This window comes from Styela clava, chromosome 1 (assembly GCF_964204865.1).
Source record: "Styela clava chromosome 1, kaStyClav1.hap1.2, whole genome shotgun sequence".
Taxonomy (NCBI): Eukaryota; Metazoa; Chordata; class Ascidiacea; order Stolidobranchia; family Styelidae; genus Styela; species Styela clava.
The window spans coordinates 7,626,396-7,647,242 of NC_135250.1; the positions used below are offsets into that span (position 1 = coordinate 7,626,396).

Consider the following 20,847-nt stretch of genomic DNA (forward strand, 5'->3'; position numbering starts at 1 on the left):
TAAAAGTCATTATCTCTATTGGAATATACATAATAAAACGATCATCAGTTATATATTAATACATAATCATCGATCAGTACAGCGTTACAGCGACGACTAACAATATATATATGTGTTAGTCACCATAGAGTCAAACCTGGACAATACATGGAAAAGCAGCGTTCAGGCGCCTTCCATTTATGGCCCACACTTGACAATTATTTACAAAATGGTAACAATCAAGGTTAATATTAGTGCAAAAAGGGCAAAGTGCACTTCTATTATAATACGTGGCACTGTAATATAACGTCATAATCATGACGTCACTATGTACATAAGCTTAAGTGCTTTTTGATTAGAACATGATTCCAGAATATTACTTCAATATTGAATCATAATAAAAAACATGATTTTCTTTAGCAAAAATTTATGTTTTTGCATATTTTGGAATAATTACCTAGAATGTACAATTTAGTACAAATAAATGAAAAGTAAAAAATGTGCTTTATGGGTTGAAAGTCAGAAAGAATTTACCGCCATTTTTGATCGTTCTTAAAGATTGCGAGAAACAAAGATGGGAAAATATGAAAAGAATACAAATTATTTTCATCAGCAATATTTAGACTACCGGTGTCAAAGTTCATATCGGCGGAAATTGATAAAACACTTTGCAGAATGATACTAATCAATTATTACAACATAAAAATCATCAAGTTTACAGTTCGGAAGCGAAACGAATCCAAATTGTTCAACATTTCAGTAACTTAACAAAAACATGCTAAGACTGTATTGACCAGAAAAAAACAAAGTAGAGTACAAGTTCATAAACTATGGAGGCTGAATAAATTGGTCTACATTAGTACAGGTGGGTATGTAAGATACAGTATGATAACATAAGTTGGTCATAGTCACAAATGAGTTGATTTTTAAATTAAGGCAGTGTGAAAAAAGTTCTATAATTGCAAAAAGTTTGTGGATACGAAAAAACTCATGGTAAAGACCGTAATATATGACACTTAATAATTGACAATATTGGAAGTGAATGTTTAGCTAATTATCGAATACCCTAAATAAACTGCACCATGAACTGCTTTTCAGCTAGTCATGGAGTGTTTATTACATTTACGCATACAGTAATATTTCAAATACGAATAACTCATATTTCATTCAATAACTCATAGATAAAATGTTCTTGAGAATTTCAATTAATTGCCACTAATTTGATAAGTGTACACAAGAAAATGGAATAGGAACAAACTGTCATAAAATATATTTAGGCATGAACAATACCGCAATGATAATAATAATATGGAAGATGTTACCAACCACAATATCAGTTATAACTATTTATGTCAAAGAGTAAATTCATAATGAATGTCCAAACCGCTCTAAGGTGTGTACCAGGTTAGGGTTAGGCCATAATTTTATTCAAATTTTTATTATTTTAGTTTTATTACGAGTTCAGGGACTGTCTGTGTTATCCAAGTAAAATTCCTCCTTGCCATAGGCATTCAGTATCACAACTTGATGTAAAATAGGCGAATAAAATTAGTTACTTCCATATTGGTACATATACTTCTAGAGCGCCCAAAGTTTTTTCTATAATTAAAGAGCTTACAGCTATATAAGACAGACAAAAGTTTAATAAGTGAATAGTGTTCACGAAAGTACTGTTATCTGCATAATAAAAACTATATCCATTTGTACTGATAAGATCGGAGACCAATTAGAAAAATATAAATACTGGTAAATACAACTTTGATCGATTGCAATTATATTTTACCTAGCTTGATCATGTAGAAAATTTGAATGGTCTTCTAATATAAGCAAGTGCTTTAAAAAACGAATGCTCGATTGGGTCAATTGTCAATATCCACAAAGGACAACTTTAAGTGACACGCACTGTTAAAAATAAACAGCAAATTGATCATGTTTTGCAGTAGTTAAAAGGGAACAAATGATGTCAAAGCATGCCAAAAAAATTTCAGACAACTTTTTGTGACTGTTTCAAATCTTTTCCACATAGTTTCCAGGGAACAATCCTTCTTTTCCTCTGAATCTTCCAGTCCACCATCCAGAGGGATCTGTGTTATTATAAAATTGAAATTATAATAAGTTCACCCAAGTCGAATATCAAGTCGTGTGTGTCATAGGTCATTCGAGTTTGGGGCAAGTCAATACCTGAGTTACCGAAAGTCTCACCAGCGGTTAGTTAGTCTAGGTCATTCCTTATACTCGAGTTTTCGATAAGAGGTGACTTGAGTTCTACTCGAGACTAGTCAATGACTTAAGCTCTAACATTGAGGGTTGAGTGGTAACAAACTCTGACGACCACAAACAATCGTTTGTTCCACTCAGTCATATACTGAAAGCATAATTTTATTTAATATTTGTAAATATATGCATAAATTGTGTATTCTTGGTTTGACAAATGAGATGAACTTTTCTCTTTCCAACTCTGTACTTACCTTCTTTAACAACTTCTAATATATCATCGGCAGAGAAACTGATTTCATCGGTATCCTGTGCAGCATAGTCATACATTGCCTGAAGTATAACAAAGAAAATGAATGAATCAGTGTATGAAACAGTATGAGCAATAAAAATTCTTGTGATGATGAGACACCAAAACTTTTGCGAATGCAATGATTCTTAGTTGCTGATTGCTTAGTAAATAGTGTTTGGTATATGGCTATATGATCTAATCATCAAGATATAAGGGACTACAACAAGATTCATATAGCAATATTATAGCAAATTCAATATTTTAAATATCATTGGTAGAAGCAATACTCAAAAGTATTTTTTAAAAATGTAACAGAGGTTCAAAAATCAAAAATATTTGTTTTACACATTTTCTCAAATCAGCTTTTTTAAGTTTTGCCTCTTTGGCTAAAAGCACTCAGAAAACTAAAGGATTGATTTATATTGAAAAATCAAAATATTAAAGCTAGTTGATATCAAAAATTAGTGGAAGAGAATTTCACCTTGCATTTGGGTAATGAAGGTTTTGGATTTGGTTTTGGTTTAGGACGATTGCCTCCTGGTACTGGACGTTGACTCCTTTGTTGTGATTTTCTTCTTTGAATACTAAAAACAAAAAATATAGATTGGTCAATCTTCAACTAGTCTGGTCACAATGAAATTTCATGCTTTTGAATACTGCAACAGTGTGACAAGTCAACATTGGTTTGCATTTCAGTGTTTGAATTCATAATAAAGCTCATGCTTTACAATGCAATTTTTGCAGAAAAAGCTTTTTATAATGGATTAATTCGTAGGTTTGTTCTTGGACTCATGGGGCATTCACTTGTTAGAGTAACACAGGCCACACGGCGGCCCACACCATATTGAAAAATTGCGACAATATATGCACGTTTAATCAAAGCTATACTGAGGCTTGTTTCAGTGCACATGAATGAATATCCACATTTGAATGTTCAATACCGCAAGTCACATTCACAAAGATTCAATTGCCAAATAAAGCCTGACGAAAGGGTAGGATGTTAAAATTAACACAAATTAAACTTAGCCACATACCCTGCTACTCCAGCATCCGGTGTTCTCATGAAATCAGAATCTTGAGGACCAGAAGAATTGCTAGGAGCTCTTGCTCTACGTTGCTGTCCCATTTGTGGTAGCTTTGGTTGAGCATGTTGGTGAGTATTGCTGGGCAGCCTGAATCTGCCTTGATTTTGAGCAGGTGGTGGTCCACCCCCATGAGCGGGCCCGTGCGGTGCTCCTAAAAAATTAAGAATATAAATAATTAGATGAGAGAGAAACATTATGGAACTTTGAACAGTGTGGTCTTTGAAGATAAGAACATTTCGATTGATCAATAAGTATGGCCTGTAAAGACGTACTACTGTTTAGTAATACAAAAAACATAGTAAGAATAAATGTAAATTTGATACAAAACGGGAGTGTAAAATTAGAAATAGAATATAGATTTATGACTCATGGCAGTCAAATGGGTCAAGTAGAGATTTTAAATAAAAATATGAAATATAATAGGAGGTCTTTATAAAGTGTGAAATTTTTGAGTACTAATCAAAATTAATAATACCATACTTCAAATTTTAGGATTCAGATTTGTACGAAAAAAGATATACATACTTACAATTAAAATTTGCATCATAAGCAATCACAGAGAAAGTTCAAAACATAGCAGCAAAATAAATTTTTGCACCAAATTCACACAAAAAATAATTCAATACCTAATACACCCGAATCAATTGTAAAATGAAAATAGAAAATAATTCACTATTTAAAAATCGTAATTTTTACTTCCGTTAGGCGCATATCCATGCGGGGGCGGCGGGGCCTGCCCCAAACCTGCTCTTCCTCTGTCCCCACCATTGTATTGACTCCTTGGTGGACCCCTTTGTTGCTGCGGAGGTTGGGATACTATTGAAAACACTAAACGATAAAAATCGAAAAAATTTGTCAAAAACAAAAAGCATGCAATACAAACTGATTCTTTTTCGTTTTTTGATTATAAATCAAAAACATGTGCAGTGTGCAAGTAATGTGAACTAAAAATAAACATGCGTCAAGGTTACAAGAATATTAGAGTTAAGTAAGAATGCTATATTTACATTTAACAAAGCTGAACACCAATGAATCAGCTTTTGACATGTTAAATTTACACTGAACTTTGTTTCTACCGAATACATTAGTGAGTGTGAATAGGAAAATTACTGAACTAAATGAGTAATATGACCCATTCCGTGTTTCAGGCTGTGTCCAAAAGAAAAGTACTAAAAAACGAAGACTTAGAACAAAGATCCCCCTTAAAGTGAATGGGTGTGTGAATATCCATGTGTGTGTGACTGAAATAATGTGTATTACTGGTATATGGAATTCCATAATCAGGTTGTAATACAATAGTCGAATAAAGATGGGAATATAGAATATTGGATGTAGGTACATGCAAATGTACACATGTGTGCAAAATTAATTAATCTCATCCAAAATGATCATGGGGACTATTGAAGAGAGTTAAGTGTTCATTAATATAAATTGAATTAAATGAAAAAAAATATAGTTCGTAAAATTTCACATGTAAGAGTGTGCGACCACATGTGCATTTTATTGAAACAACACTCATACAGAAAATTGGAAATAGATCTATCCAAATCAGAAATTGGAAGAATGATTCTATTTGTAGTTTGTAAAGGAATCACACATGTGAAAGACTATGAGTATATGCATTACTAACCTGGTGCACATATGAGTATATTACTCAAAAGTAGAACAGAAGAAAGATTCTACTTGTATTCGTAGTTTTTTGAAGAAATCACACATGTGAAAGAATATGAGTATATGTGTATGTGCAATACTAACTCTGTGCACATATGAGTATATTACTCAAAAGTAGAACAGAAGAAAGATTCTACTTGTATTTGTAGTTTTTTGAAGAAATCATACATGTGAAAGAATATGAGCGTATGTGTATTACACCTTTCTTCAGTTTTCAAGATTACTTCAAAACAGACGTATCCCAAGAAAGGAAAAAATAACATAAAAAATAATAAAAAACCAAAGCATACCAAGCATAACATATATAGAACATAGAAGATGTCTTAAATTCATAACGAAAATCAAAATAACATTTTACAAAACAGAGCAAATTTTAAAAATGCACTAAAATTTTCGGCTTTCGCATTTATTTGTATTTATATTATCCATGGTATGATTTCTGAAAATAATGGGGCATACATGCTTTATCCTGCATCAACAATCATTCAAACATACATGGTCGTGCATATTTGATACAAAAAAGCTGTTTTCTTTCAACAGCTCTAGTAACCTACCTCGTCCTTGTGGTGCATATGATGATTGAATCGATGGAGGGGGTGGGGTAGCAGCATGAGGAGGTGGGGGTGCATGTCCACCGGGTCGAGGATACCCACCACCTGGTTCAGGTCTCCCTGGGGCCTGCCTTCTGGAGGCTTGTTGTTGTTGTTGTTGTTGAGGATGATGCTGGGGCTGATGCCGTTGTTGATGTTGAGGTTGGGGCTGTCTTCCATAACCCCCACGTCCTCCCCCACGGGGGGCGTTATTACGTTTTCCTCTCATGATGTTCCTCACCTCAGGTTCTGTAACGTAGAAGAAAATTTTTATCGACCATTTATTTTTACAAGTATAATATAACATATGTAAACAAGCTTTGAGCAAAGTGAGTTTGATCCTTATTGAGGCTGAATATCAGCTAAACCCTGGAAGCAAAAAGATAAAGAGGCTTCATCACACCATATACTCAGGATACTGGTGGTTGCAGCAAGATCACTTGCAGAGATGGGTCGTTCCTCATTGGTTCCACACTAGATGACGAACAATCTAACTCAGGGCCTAACCTCCGGCCTAATGAGGCCCACTAGGAAAAAGTGTGCGGCTCGCGAACAAGTGCCAATTTTGAAGCCTGGTGTATGGTGAAAAAAAAAATAGCCAGACTCACTTGAATCCTTTGGAAGTCCTTGTCCGATAGACACCGACATAACTTTTCCGGAAGCTTTCAGGACAGGCACGTCTGATGATCCACGAGAGAAATTCACATTTCTCGCACCACCGCCACCCCAGCCTCCTTTCTTGACCTTAAACTCCAGACTGAAAAGAAGAAAATATTAAATGTGGACAAATTGCCCCAGGTTGGGTTGTTGGGTTCTGTAAGACTCGAGGACGATCAAAAATCTAAATGTGACCCCCAATTCAAATGGACAATAATTTTTGATTACGAGATGAACTAATTTAAGTTTTTTTTTTTTTTTTGTTAAAAAATTACAATAGACTAAATGTTTGTTGACTTGAAAAGTAAAATGATATCTAATTTACAGGTTAAAAATTGAAAAAGTTGAAAAATTTTTACTTTCGAGATTTTGAAGACACTGAAACCACAAGAAAAAACTCAATATTGACCTTCAAAATCATAGTCGAATCCATGAAAAATTTGATATTTGTAATTACAATTAAATTTATTTTAATACCAGTACATTACAAAAAATATTTATCAACTCACGTATTTGCAAAAATAAGTCTCAAATCACTGTGAGTCTTGGCTTTGTAACTCTTGGATAAAACATGTAGAAATTCAGTTTTGAAGACAGATTCGAGGAGTGAGTCGTATTCGTTTGCCACTTGAAGTACGAAGAAATCATCTTGCATGGTACTGTCAAAATATAACAGGATGTTAAGCAAGGAAGCCAAAATCGAATAATTCACTATTTTTCATACAACATATTAATATGCCTTTCACTCAGAACAAGACTCTGTGAAAGCAACCACTGGTAGAAGGAGGTACTATAGTTTGGTAGGACTTGAATTGTCCTTGGGAAGGTTATTAATACTAGAGATGTGCAATGCAAACACACAGTTTAACGCAGTGGTTTCCACATTGGGGATAATTACCCACCAAATGGGTAATTTTGAAATTTTTAGGTGGTAATCCAGGCGTTCACTGTTTCAACAATTTGTTTCGTAATCTCCGTACATTTGACTACTCAGCGGGAAAGCGAGACATTCAATGCTCGTATCTAGTCAGTTAGCCTAGTCATCTAGTCACGCACTTCGTAGGGACATAATAGCATTACTTCGCCGTACAGATTGTAGGCTAAAATGCTGAGATATACCGCAAGTTTACCATCTCAAAATCGGATTGGAGGATGCAATAGGTGTTAATATTATTGCCACTTTCCTTCAAAGAAAAAGTGATAACGATAGACTAGACTAGTGTATTTTATGAAAGGGGTAATTAGGCTTTTGTTAATTTGATTTAGGGGTAACCATATTAAAAAGTTTGGGACGCTTCAACTAACGCTTCAAACGCTAGTCCATCGCACCTAATGTATCGCACAAATGTGGTTTTATGTGTAAGCAATTTTATAGAGGGTGCATCAACAGCAATTTTACTTTCCAGATGGTACTATTTAGCTTATAAAATGAGTAGTCTCTCATATTTTGAAATTGCTCCTCATTTATATTTTAAGCAGTGACACTTAACAATTTTTATAAAAACAACTTTTGCAATTAATTTGTGATATATTTTCAATATTACGAAACCTAAATACCTCAAACCAATTGCTTGAATAGTTTCGATAGGTATTTGTCGTTTCAAAACTTCTTTTATTTGTCCTTTTTCCGGGCCTTTCTTGACAACTTCTCGTCCAATGAGATACAAGAACTTAGCAGACAACATCAAGTCTCGTTTTACGCTCTGCAAGACAAATTACACAAAAATTGGAAACATGAAACAAGCAAATTACGGAAAGCAATATTATATCAATTCCTGATAAGCGAACAACTACATGATATAAAGTATCATAAAAAAACTTCAAGGTCCACTCACCTTGAATCTTCTGTCATATTTATTAACAGTATCCGAAAATTCAATTCGTTCTCTCTTGCCAGCAAATTGTCGAACTTCTGGCTTATTTTCCAGTCCAATATAATCGCCGATGAAGTTTCTGTTTAAGCTGCCTCGCTTGCGTTCTTTTTTGTTCCAAACAACCTAGAGATAGTACATTGTTACAGAAACAGAAAATGATACACATCCTGAGTAGACCAATTACAACACAAAAGTAATACCTCAATCTCAAATTACTCAGAGATGACCAACAGTCTTATTTAGTTTAGAGTGAGTGCGCGAGTGTGTGACCTCCCTTTCAAAAACAAACACAATTTCAATTCAATACTTACTTGGCAAGCTTCTTCTTTGATTTCTTGGTATTTTCTTCTTGCGTTAAATTGTCTGAATGCTTTCTGAATGACTCGAGCAAAACCATCAAATTTACGATCTCGCATTTCTTCAAGCAGAAAGAGCTGAAATAGAGAGTTATACCTTAAGATTGATTTTCTATTCTATATGACGCTTTTTTGTGGAACAAAAATTTATGCTTCGAACACAAAATTTGAACTAGCAGTCTCTGATATCCAACAATTCTATAATTGGCAGTCCACACCATATTGTTTCCAACAATTGTCTTTAAATTTTCATTCATTTCGCTCTGAATGAGCAAACTGATATAAAAGAAGGCAATTTTTTCGAAAGGTTCCTTTTTTATACATTTTCACTTCTTCACTAAGAACAAGTCTCTATGTAAGCAGATATGGAAGGAGCCATGATCATTCTAGTTTAGCATAGCCTATCCAATTTCATAAGGTGCGGTTGATAAAAAATCTCACCGATTCTGGATTTTTGACAAACAGTTTAGTTTTTCCACATTGCCATTGGTCTGGATCCATATTAACATGGTTCATCAAATGTTTGATTCCTCCTTTCTCCTCTCCTCTCCATCTTGGCCAAGTTTCCGGCGTCAGAATAGCGTACCTGAGTATAGATATAACATTTGCAAGACTGAAAAACACAAATATTCTATTTCACATTTTCATTATGTTGATTACCCCAGGCCTTAGGAGTCTGGAGTAGTATTTGGGCCCCATATCACTAACTCCATCCAAAACTCAATGTTTAAATAAGTTGGGTATACGCTATATGGAATAGGAAAGATTGTGAGACTTTCAAAAAATAGCAGCTTCTGGTACATCAGTGGCTCTTATACATTATTTTTAGGAGGAGTATAATCCAGCCTCCCGCAAACTTTCTTTAATAGATTGTTAAGAAAGCTATGAAAACTGTTTTTCTGTTTATGTTTCTGCGAGATGAGACTATTTCTATTAAAACCATGAAATTCTGAATCCCAGAAGAAAAAAAAACATCCCGAACTATAAAAACAAGTTCAATAACAAACCTGTTCAGAAATTTGATAAAAGGCCTTCTGTACGCGAATCCAGCTCTTCTGACTCTCACATTTTCCTTCAGTCCTAGATATTCAACTTGATGAGTAACTCTCTTCTCTTCCCAATCATGAGCTCGTTTTGTCTCGTTAGGTTTGATGCAACGAATATAATGAGGAACGCACTTTGAGAAAGATAAACAGGATTATTCTATGTGATTAAAGGTCAAATTCTTTAGAAATACAATCGTGCTAGTGTCACTATTAATTCTTTATTCTTGCTTTAGCATCATTGTATTATAAGCATAATATGGATCAACCAGTGCAAAGTCGCAAGGAAAGAATACGTAGTAAGTCGTTCCATCTTATGTAACTGAAATTACTCACTTTAATGAATGTGTAAGAAAAATTTGAATGTAATTAAGAGCAAAATGTAAGAATAATAGTGCTGGTCAAATCTCATCTTCTATATTTTATTAATTCAAACAAATTGGTTTATCATGAGGCACATTTTTGATGACTCTTTGTCAAAGAAAAACATTTTCAAAAATCTTCTAGAATCATAAAATAAAACAAACCAGTATTCTTTTCAATTGAGAAGAAATATTCGCTTTTGACTAGTACATATTGCTAACTCATCAAAGTAGAACAAGCACAATTCAAAATATTAAAAAAAAGGAAAAAAGGAAAATTAATATAGAATATAAATAAATAGGAAAAATAATGTTCACCTTCATTAAAGTGGCAACCAATTTGTTGCACTGAGTTTTGATCTTTGAACCCGCTGTAGAAGGTCGTGACCTCACAGATGTATCGTCAGGAAACAAGTTGCGAATGAAATCACTGAAAAGGATTTCATTTTAAAATATCAAAATACTCGCAAAAATGGCCAAAAAACTAAAGAGATCAGAAAATATTGATTTTCGAGATTTCCGATTTTTTACACATTGATTTTTTAATGGACAGATGAAAGCAAGGTTCCATTAAAAATACAGATTTCATCAAATTCCGAGATCTCTCATATTGAAAAGGAAAGAATAGAGTCTTAGTAGCGGATTTGACCCGATTACAAACAAAATACAACAAGTTTCTTACTATTCACTCTGTTGCATAAGTTCGATGAGATCCTTGAATAAAACGTCTCGATTTTTTTCACAGAATCCATCAACATCGTAACTCACTTTACCGGCGTAATGGTGAATAACAAATCCAGCACTGTAGACAAAATTTTAAATAAAATAATATTAAACAACTCAAATCTATATCAAAATTACTATGTACAACATATTTTACTTTTGATGTACGTATAACAAAGTTTTTGTTATGAATAGATAAAACCAAGGACAATACATTTGAGCTGTATTGTGTGAATTTACCTGAATGGGAGATTTTTTAATATGATGCTTATTCGTGCCTTGTACGAAGCGGCCACTGATATCTATCGACAAGTAGGTAGTTACTATTTTTAAAAGAACCAAATTCTCGGGTGAGATGATATTTCACTCAATTTTATTTAATAACAAGGAACAATAGCCACTGATGAATAAAAATTGTTTAACTAAGCAGTAACCAAGAGTCTATATTTAACTCCTATCTATATTTTACCTGAACTGTTGAAAATGTTCATGACTTCCGACAGCACCGACTAATTTTCCGAGAAACTTTTGATCAGCACCTTCGCTTACGGCATGCATGGTCGCACATGTGTCATCAAGTACACACATAACACCCGGCGGACTCTGAGAGAAATTAAATCATTTCATATAAATTTACTTTCATTCAAAAATTCTTTAGAAATATGCAATTTAGCTCAGTATAAGAAGATTTTTTTGCATATTGCTCAGTACGAAAAGATTTTTTGGGGGCCAGAGAAACATTTCTTATACTCAAAAAACTGATTGCATGATGGTGTTCAAAATAAATGATTTCATCTAACAATCTTATCTCTGTTTCAGGAATTCTGATAATAGAAATTGATTATCAAACAATACCTTTGATTCGACGAGGTCGCAAACAATTTTGTTATTAAAATATTCGATCGGTCTCCAATGAATTCCTTCTTGAACATATTCTTCTTGTTCAGCTTTCAAAGTCAACTCGATAAAAATTTGTTGGAGTTTTTCGTTGACGAAATTGATACAGAACTGTTCAAAACCATTTCTCTAAAAAGTCAAAGAAGCAAAATTAGTAATGAACTTACCCGAATATTATCGGTCATTTTTACAAATTGATGCATCTAATGCCAAATACGACCAGCCGTTACACTTTAACATTTTGAAGAATAATATAATATGTTATACAATATCTGTGATTAAGAATCCTACCTGGAAAATTTCAAATCCATAAATATCCAAAACTCCGATATTGAATTCGACATAATCCTTACGAATAGCGATGTTAACAGCGTTAACGAGAAAATCGAAAAGTCGTGAATGAAGAGCCTTCGCCAAAGCATCTCTGAACACAAAAAACAGCATTGGGATAAAAATAATGCTTCAATAGCCATCGTTCATCCTAAAAATGGTACAAAAGCTTTCATAACACAATAACTCCGTAGCATTTTGGCTACTAGATTATTTCACTAGTTACGGAAATTCTTCGATGCAGCAATTCTTTCTGCACCAAAAAGTCACCCCAAATCAACAACTCAGCAAATCCAAATGGGCACTTTGTGTCCGATAACTACCTATATCCTCACATATAAGTCGACCACCTGAAAGCGGCTGAAAAATGGTGAATTTATAAAAACTCGCATATACGCCGAACCAACAAATAGTACGCTCTTATTGTGAAAGCTTAGCATGGTTCGAGTGGATGCTGTTGGAATTAAGTTAGTATAATGTCATTTCGTTTGAGTGCGATCAGAGTTATGTGCATATAACCGAATTTCTAGTGCAATCAGAGTTATGCGAGTACATAAGCTGAATTTTAAACTCGTCTTATACGCGGTATATATTCGAAATTTATTGAAAAAATTAGTACAAGCAGCTCTTTTGTTCATCAAGCCAAGCAGATGATGAACCAAATGTAACAACCTACCTAGTATAATTGGCTTGTTCCACGTTCAATGTAACATCGATTGTTTCAGATTTTCCTCCCCATTTACTGTCCATAACTCTACTTGTTAATTTTGTTCGTAGAGCTGCTTGTTCGATGCCAAGAAGAAAGGCAGGATAAGCCAGGACTGGAAAAAAAATTGGTAAAATCACAAATTTGAGCGTTAGGCTTTTCTACAATTACAATCAAAGATGTGGGTATGGAGCCAAAGCCTTGAGGATGCTGGCTCGGCGGTGTGGCACATCATGCTTAGCGTTAGGAATACGCTCGCCACCTCACCTCAGTTTGACAAACCCAGAGAGGCCGTGATTCGACATATGATTTAGACGCCTTATCGGCTTTCCTCTCTTATTTTTTCAATTCAATGGAGTATTTGCTGAAAACAGAATTTCGAGTGGCCGTTATCGAAGTAAAATATTCCTACAATTTGCATTGAACGAACTAAGCATATTTTACAGACAACTAAAAATAGCTTCCATATGCCAAGTTTTGTGAAAAAATTTATGAGCTGGGATCTGAGCCGGGAATTGGGGTATTCTTCAACCAGGGAGTCAACTTTTTTGTCAAACAGGAGTCTGGGTTTGAATTAAACAAAAATTTTGCCCGGCCAGAAAAGCTTTTATTACAATCAAAACTATTGACTCACAATCTTCATTTTCAACAGCTGCATAATTGCCACTCTCAGCAAAACTGATATTTCCGAGATGCAAAACAGAAGCGACAAGTTGCAACACAGAATACTGGTCATCAGGAGTTAAACCTGCAAAAATAAGCTCAAAAATGAGAATTTGTCAGTGATGAAAGAGACTTTTTTACACAATCGGGAATATTGATAGTTATGTATGCTTATCCAATAGATTGTATGTTATACCTTATACATATATTCAACACCCTTTGGGGTGAATTAGTTCCACATAAGCTACAAATAATAGATAGTAAGTCCAAATTTTTTTTTTATTCAAAAAACGTTGGAAATATGTGGATGAAACGCAAATATCCAAAATAATGAGGGCAAGATCAAATCTAACAAATATTTTTATTTTTGATTAGCTTCACGCCCCTCTAAAAAAATTGTCTATGCCCTCATTGTGGGGCGCACCCCGCCGTTTGAGAACCACTGTCATAGATCAAACTTACCAATGACACCCATTGCTTCCATAGTTTCCTGAAAATCTTTAGAATCATTCATTTCATCTACAGTATAACATCCACTTTGATTCAGATAATAGTAATAGTCAGGAGTTGCAATTCCAAGAGATTCTGTGTGAATAAATTGATAGTTGAAGAAAAAGGCCTAGAAAACTAAATTATTTCCAATTTTTTGAGTGTTCGAAATTTGTTTTACTATTTGATCAATTTCTATTTTGATAAATTTGATTTCAAATAAATTAGACAGTAAAAAATTTTGATATCATAAAAACTGCTACTTTTCTGCGACGAAGTTGGGAAAGAGAAAAATCAATAAATAGAATAATTTCGTCAATTTATATTCAAAATTGCCAAAAAATGCTTATTTCAATTAAAGATTTAATTACCAAAACAGCTGATATTATAGTATTTCTATTTATTATTCATTCTTTGTACCTAATCATATTTTTTAATTCCTTATATCCTTATTATTTATACTATTTGATAAACAACATAATTTGGAAAAAAGTTTTATCTATTAAATAGAATTTAATTCTTAAAACTGTCTCAGAATAATGGATGTCCAAATGAATCGAACATTAAAATACATCAAAATTGGTTATATCCAATAATAAAAACTCTTGGTTTGAAAAATCCGTCCGAATATTTTAATTTGAAAATTTGTTATTTTGGGCATCTGACACCAGAAGATCAGACAAAAAAAATTTATGAAATTTAAAAAAACTTTCAAAATGGAAAAAATCAATCAAGAACTACTCTTCATTACAGAATTAAATTTCTATGAATTTACAATAATTTTTTGTAAATTCTCCCATTGAATATGACCTAATTTGAAATACATTCAACATTAAAAAATGTATTTGTAACAGTAAATCATTCAAGTTTAGCTATCACTTGGCATAGGCTACTTCTATTTATAATGATTTTATGACACATGTTTCGAAAATTTTAATGACTGCTCTTTTCATATCTACATTTTTCAAAAAGCGCAAATCAGTTCATTTTCATATCCGTAATCAAAACCCAATTTTGATGAATATGACAGAAATGAGGTAATACAATAGCAATAAACATGATATAATTTCGATTGAAACAATACTGGGAAAAGTATGTGTCAGCATACTGGCACCATTGAATTCCAATATTTCCTATTTGTACTGGCCCTCAGCATGAGTTCAAAATTGATATTTTACTGAATTCAAATTTTTTCTTATTGAAACTTATTTCATAGAGATTTTATTTTATTTGCCAAAAAGACTTAAATATGCACTTGATGTATGATTGAAATAAAATTAGCAAACATTAATATGACATTACAATAAAACTTCTGCGCCAAAAAGACTTTAATTTTCACTGAGTGATAATCTTGATATTGTTACAACTTTAATTGTAAACTTAAATAAGGCATGCATAAATTATATTGTGGTAATGGAAGTGATATAAGCTTTCTAAAATAGTAATAAATCATCAGAAAATTACATACATGTAATAATTTATAGATGAGAATAACACACACTCACACAGTAATATAAATATAAATACAGAACAGATAAACATTGATTTAATCCTAAATGACCTTGAATTTAGAAATGCACATAAGTTAATATGAATTAAAATAACAGGAATTTAATTGATTCTCCATATTTCGAAAATTATTAAAATTAAGAGAAGGCTTTTGTCATATTGTGAGACTTTAATTGTTAAAAATGATAATTTTCTCAAATAAAACTATTCAAACTTATTCCTTAAATCAAGTATTTAAAATATAGTAATTTTTTTATATGATGTATTTATACACTTCTAGCTCTGAACAAGACTCTGCACAAGCAGGCGATACTAGATACAAACCTGTTATAGTTTAGTAGGAATAATCGAAATCTTCCAGTTCGTCATAGACTCATAGCCTACTCAAATTATTACACTCTGGTTGAGGTGGTGGATGAGGAATTTGAACCCGGGATATTCAACTGCGATGCCTAGTTGGATCTAAGCCTTTACTCACTCGGCCAGAGCATTCCCCAGTATTTAATTATTTTTATAAGAATTATCGTTTGTATATTGGTGCGTGCGGAGTATGTGAACCGAGATGGTGGACACGAAACGTAGTAAGTGTACCAGGTTAGGCCCTAATTTTATTCCAATTTTTCTTATTTTAGTTGTATTACGAGTTCGGGAACTAGCCAAGTGAATAAGTGATTCCTGTAGTATTTGTACCTGAAATTATGGCTAACCCTAACCTGGTACACATACTATGTTACGATGTCCGGAATCTTTGTTCACATCCTTAGGGAGTACCATTGCATTTAACCTAGAACTGACCTTTCTGTTCAGCTGATGCTCCAGAGAGTAACTGATAAAAAATATGAAAATTTCTTTCATTTTGGTTTTGCGTGACAACCCGAGATTTCTCCAGAAGAAAATTTGAGATGTTTCCCCCATCAGGTTCTCCTCCTCTACTAAATTGAATCTCAAAATATTTTCCGAAACGACTGCTATTGTTATTCCTAACGGTTTTAGCGTTTCCAAAAGCCTCCAACAGTGGATTACTTTGAAGAATAATATCTTTAACTCTCTGGACTCTGGCTCCACCACCTGATACCTGGAACAAAAAAATACAAAAAATTCAGAAACTTGATAAAAATAATTTTCAAATCTTGCAACCTCAGTTGGGTGATAATTTCAAACTCATCAGAGTTGCGTTTCAAGCTACATAAAATTGCGTTGTATGATACAGAAAAAAGATATCTTTTACTATTTCAAATTGAGGAATTCCAACCCTCAGCCTTGTGTACGCCCCTTTAAAGAAGGCTTGCATACGGAAAAGCGTTTAATAATATCAAAATTGAATTTTCTGGGGAGTTCAGAGACTGAGTGGAAGTCAAAATTTTTTGGTATTTCAACTAATAGTCCAAGTTTAACTCAAAATCGGGTTTGTTCATAAATATCCAGTGCCCCAATTTTCAAAAACAAACATTCTGAAAGCCAATTTTAATATCTTTTAGATCCAACTTCCTTTTGAGTACTATGCCATTTCTACATGGCTTACTTTGGATTACATTTGGAATCCCACGTTCTTAGTAGTGATCTTTGAGTCATTTGTAGTATTATCTGTTACAGTTTGTTACCTACATTAACATTATATTGACCTAAACAGGATGGGGAATTTCGTTACATTTAAGGTAGGCATTTATAAAATAATATTGTTGCTTAATACAGAGAGTCAAACAATGTCCAAAATGAATGAAAATTGATACAAAATTAAATATATTCAATATTTTTAAATTCTCGATTTTTGGAATACTTTGAATAGCTAGAAAGATCAACATGATCAACATCAAAAATCAATTATATTGGATTCTGTCAAATTCTTGATTTAATTCTAATTTAGAACAGTTTTTTTAGTTTAGAAATTAGCATTAGACTGAAAAAAGCATTTATTAAATTATTGAAAAGTGCTCAAAAAATTATTATTACTTACAATAATGAATATGATAAAAACCTAATTTCTCTTAAATTATTTTTCAACTCGAGTCTGCGTTTATTATAAATTTTCTTCGACTCGACAGCCCTGGCTTTTAGTGTCCAATCAATACAAACATAACAAACAAACCTTTGAAATATAGGACATGATGAATTTAGCTGCGACAGTTTTCCCAGCACCAGATTCTCCGCTAATAATAACACATTGATTTTCGGAATCGATCAACATGTTTCTATACATATCATCTGCTAATGCATAGATGTGTGGTGGATTCTCGTAGAGTGCCTGATAAAAAAGAATTATCATGATAAGCATTCAACTCTTATCTAGATTTTAGAGATATCATAGGCCCAGAAAATGATATAGTAATTATAAAATATGGCCACGTAAGTACTTCTAGTTGGCTTGGGATAACCATTTTTGCATATGTCATTCCTAAGCCCCACCTGACTACATCATTTAAAAATTTTGTCACTATGACGTCACAGTAACAAAATAAGGCCCTCCAAACTATACTGTCATCCAAGACGTGCAGACGATCACCCGTTTTCTGGTCGTATCGATCCTGATATGAGAGAGATCGCTGGCGCTAGTGAGTTCGTTATAAATAGCGAAGATGCCATTTCTAGCAATCGTAGCTATACTTTGGCGAGCTCTTCGACATGATTGTGAGGTCGCAGTGACATAATCTTTGGATGACAGAGCCAGGTGGGGGTTAGGAATAATATATGCAAAAATGGTTGTGCCACGCAATAGAAGTACATAAGTCGTTTAGTGAATGTGTGCCAAAAAATGTAATAAAATATAAAATGTAGTTTTTGCTTACAGCTCCTTGATATAGTTCAACTTCCTTGTCAGTAAAGTAAGGCATCTGTTTGAATGGATTGACAGACACCAATACTGGTCCAATGTATGTCTGAGACGAATCAGTCAAGGAATTCAAAAATTGATCTTATCAATACAAGAAACGCACAAATATATCAGTGAACCGAAATCATAATCGTTACGCATAAAAATTAATCCGCAGAAAATCTGTGGAAATATTCGAGCAAGTAAAATTTGATTGAGAAAACGGGCCATAGAGAATCCAAAGAAGCACGCAAATTAGTATCAAGTTTGCAAGTATAAATAAAGATTGCGGTTTGCTTTCGATAACTTTCGTGTCTCTCATTTATGATAGAGAACTACAAGACAAATGACGATACATAAAAATCTAGTCTGGTGTATAAATGAGCCAAAAAATCAATCTATCCTATAATGACATATTTTGTGTTGTGTGATTAGTAGTGAATGACAAGTGAATCCTTTTAGATAGGAGGTAAAAATAACAGAACTTGGCGACATTGAGCACGGGCACAAATTTATAATTAGGATAAGATGACCTTATCATAGGGTGAACCACCACCTCTTGCCAGTTACCAGTCTATGTCGACATGGTAATAATTAACTAGTTATATATTTCAAATACATGGACAAGATGGTAGAAGAAGCCGTAAATGACCATACTATGACGTCAAGGAGTCCACCAAAGTAAATATTGATTTATTGCTTTGGCCCGAAAACACACGGCAGTGGATACATCATAGGCTATCATTTCTCTAATACAGTCTCTATATCCTGTTTGGAATTGATTGTACATTACTGCGTTTTACTCTCTCATTTTGTTAATAGTAAACTTAACAAAAAGGATACAAATATTTGATCATCCATGTATCTTTTCTTCAGATTATCTACAATTGCAGAATCAGTAATTTTTGTGAGTAGCACCATGTCATCAACCCCACTCTGTTTGACATTGTGACTCTGCCAATGATGCTTCTGATGAGTCTGAAACAGTTACAGTAAATAGTAGGATAGTTTTTCCAGTTCAAATTTGCATATTCAAAATGATTGAATAAGTCTTGCTGCATATAAAAACAAATGTATTTTTGTAAGGTTTTATTCTGACTGGAGCCAGATAATGTTGCTAGATCATTCTAGTTCCCTATAGGTTTGTATATATCATTTTCTGGAAGTTTAATGACGAATGAATAATATCAGTTTGAAGTCAACAGAAACACAATAAGCTTTTAGTTTCAAATCCTACTTGAATTAAACTGAAGTAAACAATTATTATGAAGTATGACTATATAATACAGGCCCAAAAAATTTACTCAAATTGAGGCTGAGAAACTTGGTTTGATTAAACCAACCATAGGTCTATGAGATGCTGCCTACTGAACTATAGCAGGTTCTTATCTGGCATTTTTCGGTCTATAATATACAATTGAATTTTAGCATTTGGGGTCTTAGGACTTAGTTCATGTGATTAAACACCTGTGATACATTTCATAATGCAGAAATGGAATGAGTTGAAAAGACTTTTAATGGAAAATGAAACAGTTAAGACTTGAGTTAAAAAATTATATTGTAAGTTTTATTACAAAATAAGAAACATTTGTACTATTTTTTCAAAGAAGTTTAAAAAAAAGGCCTAATATGCAAAACTTTAATGTAAAATTTGAAGTCATAGTCACAATAACAATTCAAATATTAATTGCAATCTGGCCCCAAATTGACCAATAAAATAAGTTTCAAATTTAGTAATGATTATATATGGCAAGACGAAGTCAAAAAGTTCACCATATTTGTCGCAAAAAAATATAATAAAAATTATTTATTAACAATTTGATTTATGGATTCCATCACATGATAATAAGTAAATTTGAAATCAAAATGCCAATTTAACATTGCAGAATGCATGGACGTTATTAACGCATGGCATGTTACGAAGTCATGGCTTTGTCTCGATCCATATATGGCAGAAATTTTGCGGCTTAAAAATGATGTCATCTTAATTAACAACACGTTCTTATGATCATGACAACGGATCAAAAATTATGCTGATTTGGGTTTAAAATAGAAAATTGATCAGAAGAAAGCCAAGGTTGCCTTAAATTAAATAATTTGTCATACCTAATAGTTTCTGAAAATAATTTTAAAAATAAATTATTTTCTAAATCGGTCATGTTCAACAGATAAATTCAAATTCGCACAAATCGATGTAAATTCTATAATATCTAGAATCTAGAATTATGTGATTGATATCAAATTACAAATTTATTTGAATATTCAACTCATATTGGAGATGCCTGAACATTATGGACATACCTGAATATTGGCCACACATGAACAATTAATAAATCTGTCAAACTGTCATAAATATCTCAATTTATCTTTGTTCTTTCATGGTCAAGCATAAATGTTTATATGAGAGACAAAATTGCAAATAACATAAAAATAGTAACCATACCATTTTTGCTGTCTTCAATCTTCAAGCTTTTTAAAGTAAAAAAGTAAGTCAAAATCCTTGGAATGTAAATTTGCTATTATGTTGTTACGTCCATGTGATGAGTGATATGGTATATTAAATATGAATATTAACAATAACTGTGAAAACAAAATTCATAT

The 20,847-nt window shown here is 33.0% G+C and overlaps 1 protein-coding gene across 3 annotated transcripts; it reads right to left on the reverse strand.

Moving 5' to 3' along the window:
* Positions 1-20,847, reverse strand: LOC120338730 (unconventional myosin-Ie-like). Of its 3 annotated transcripts, none has more exons than XM_039406670.2 (26): positions 20,690-20,847; positions 19,090-19,224; positions 18,224-18,313; positions 17,527-17,682; positions 16,236-16,515; positions 13,905-14,027; positions 13,414-13,527; positions 12,750-12,894; positions 12,035-12,167; positions 11,702-11,872; positions 11,316-11,449; positions 10,806-10,925; positions 10,442-10,553; positions 9,726-9,895; positions 9,160-9,304; positions 8,674-8,796; positions 8,324-8,485; positions 8,046-8,191; positions 6,998-7,147; positions 6,440-6,588; positions 5,796-6,080; positions 4,267-4,386; positions 3,520-3,721; positions 2,967-3,069; positions 2,448-2,526; positions 1-2,063 (listed from the first exon to the last, which is right to left on the reverse strand). In XM_039406670.2, the coding sequence occupies exons 1-26, from the start codon at positions 20,690-20,692 to the stop codon at positions 1,987-1,989; spliced, it is 3,627 nt and encodes a 1,208-aa protein (XP_039262604.2). In that variant the 5' UTR covers positions 20,693-20,847; the 3' UTR covers positions 1-1,986. The 3 variants fall into 3 exon arrangements, with proteins under 3 accessions (XP_039262604.2, XP_039262596.2, XP_039262613.2); XM_039406662.2 differs by having other exon boundaries at positions 4,267-4,398; XM_039406679.2 differs by lacking the exon at positions 4,267-4,386.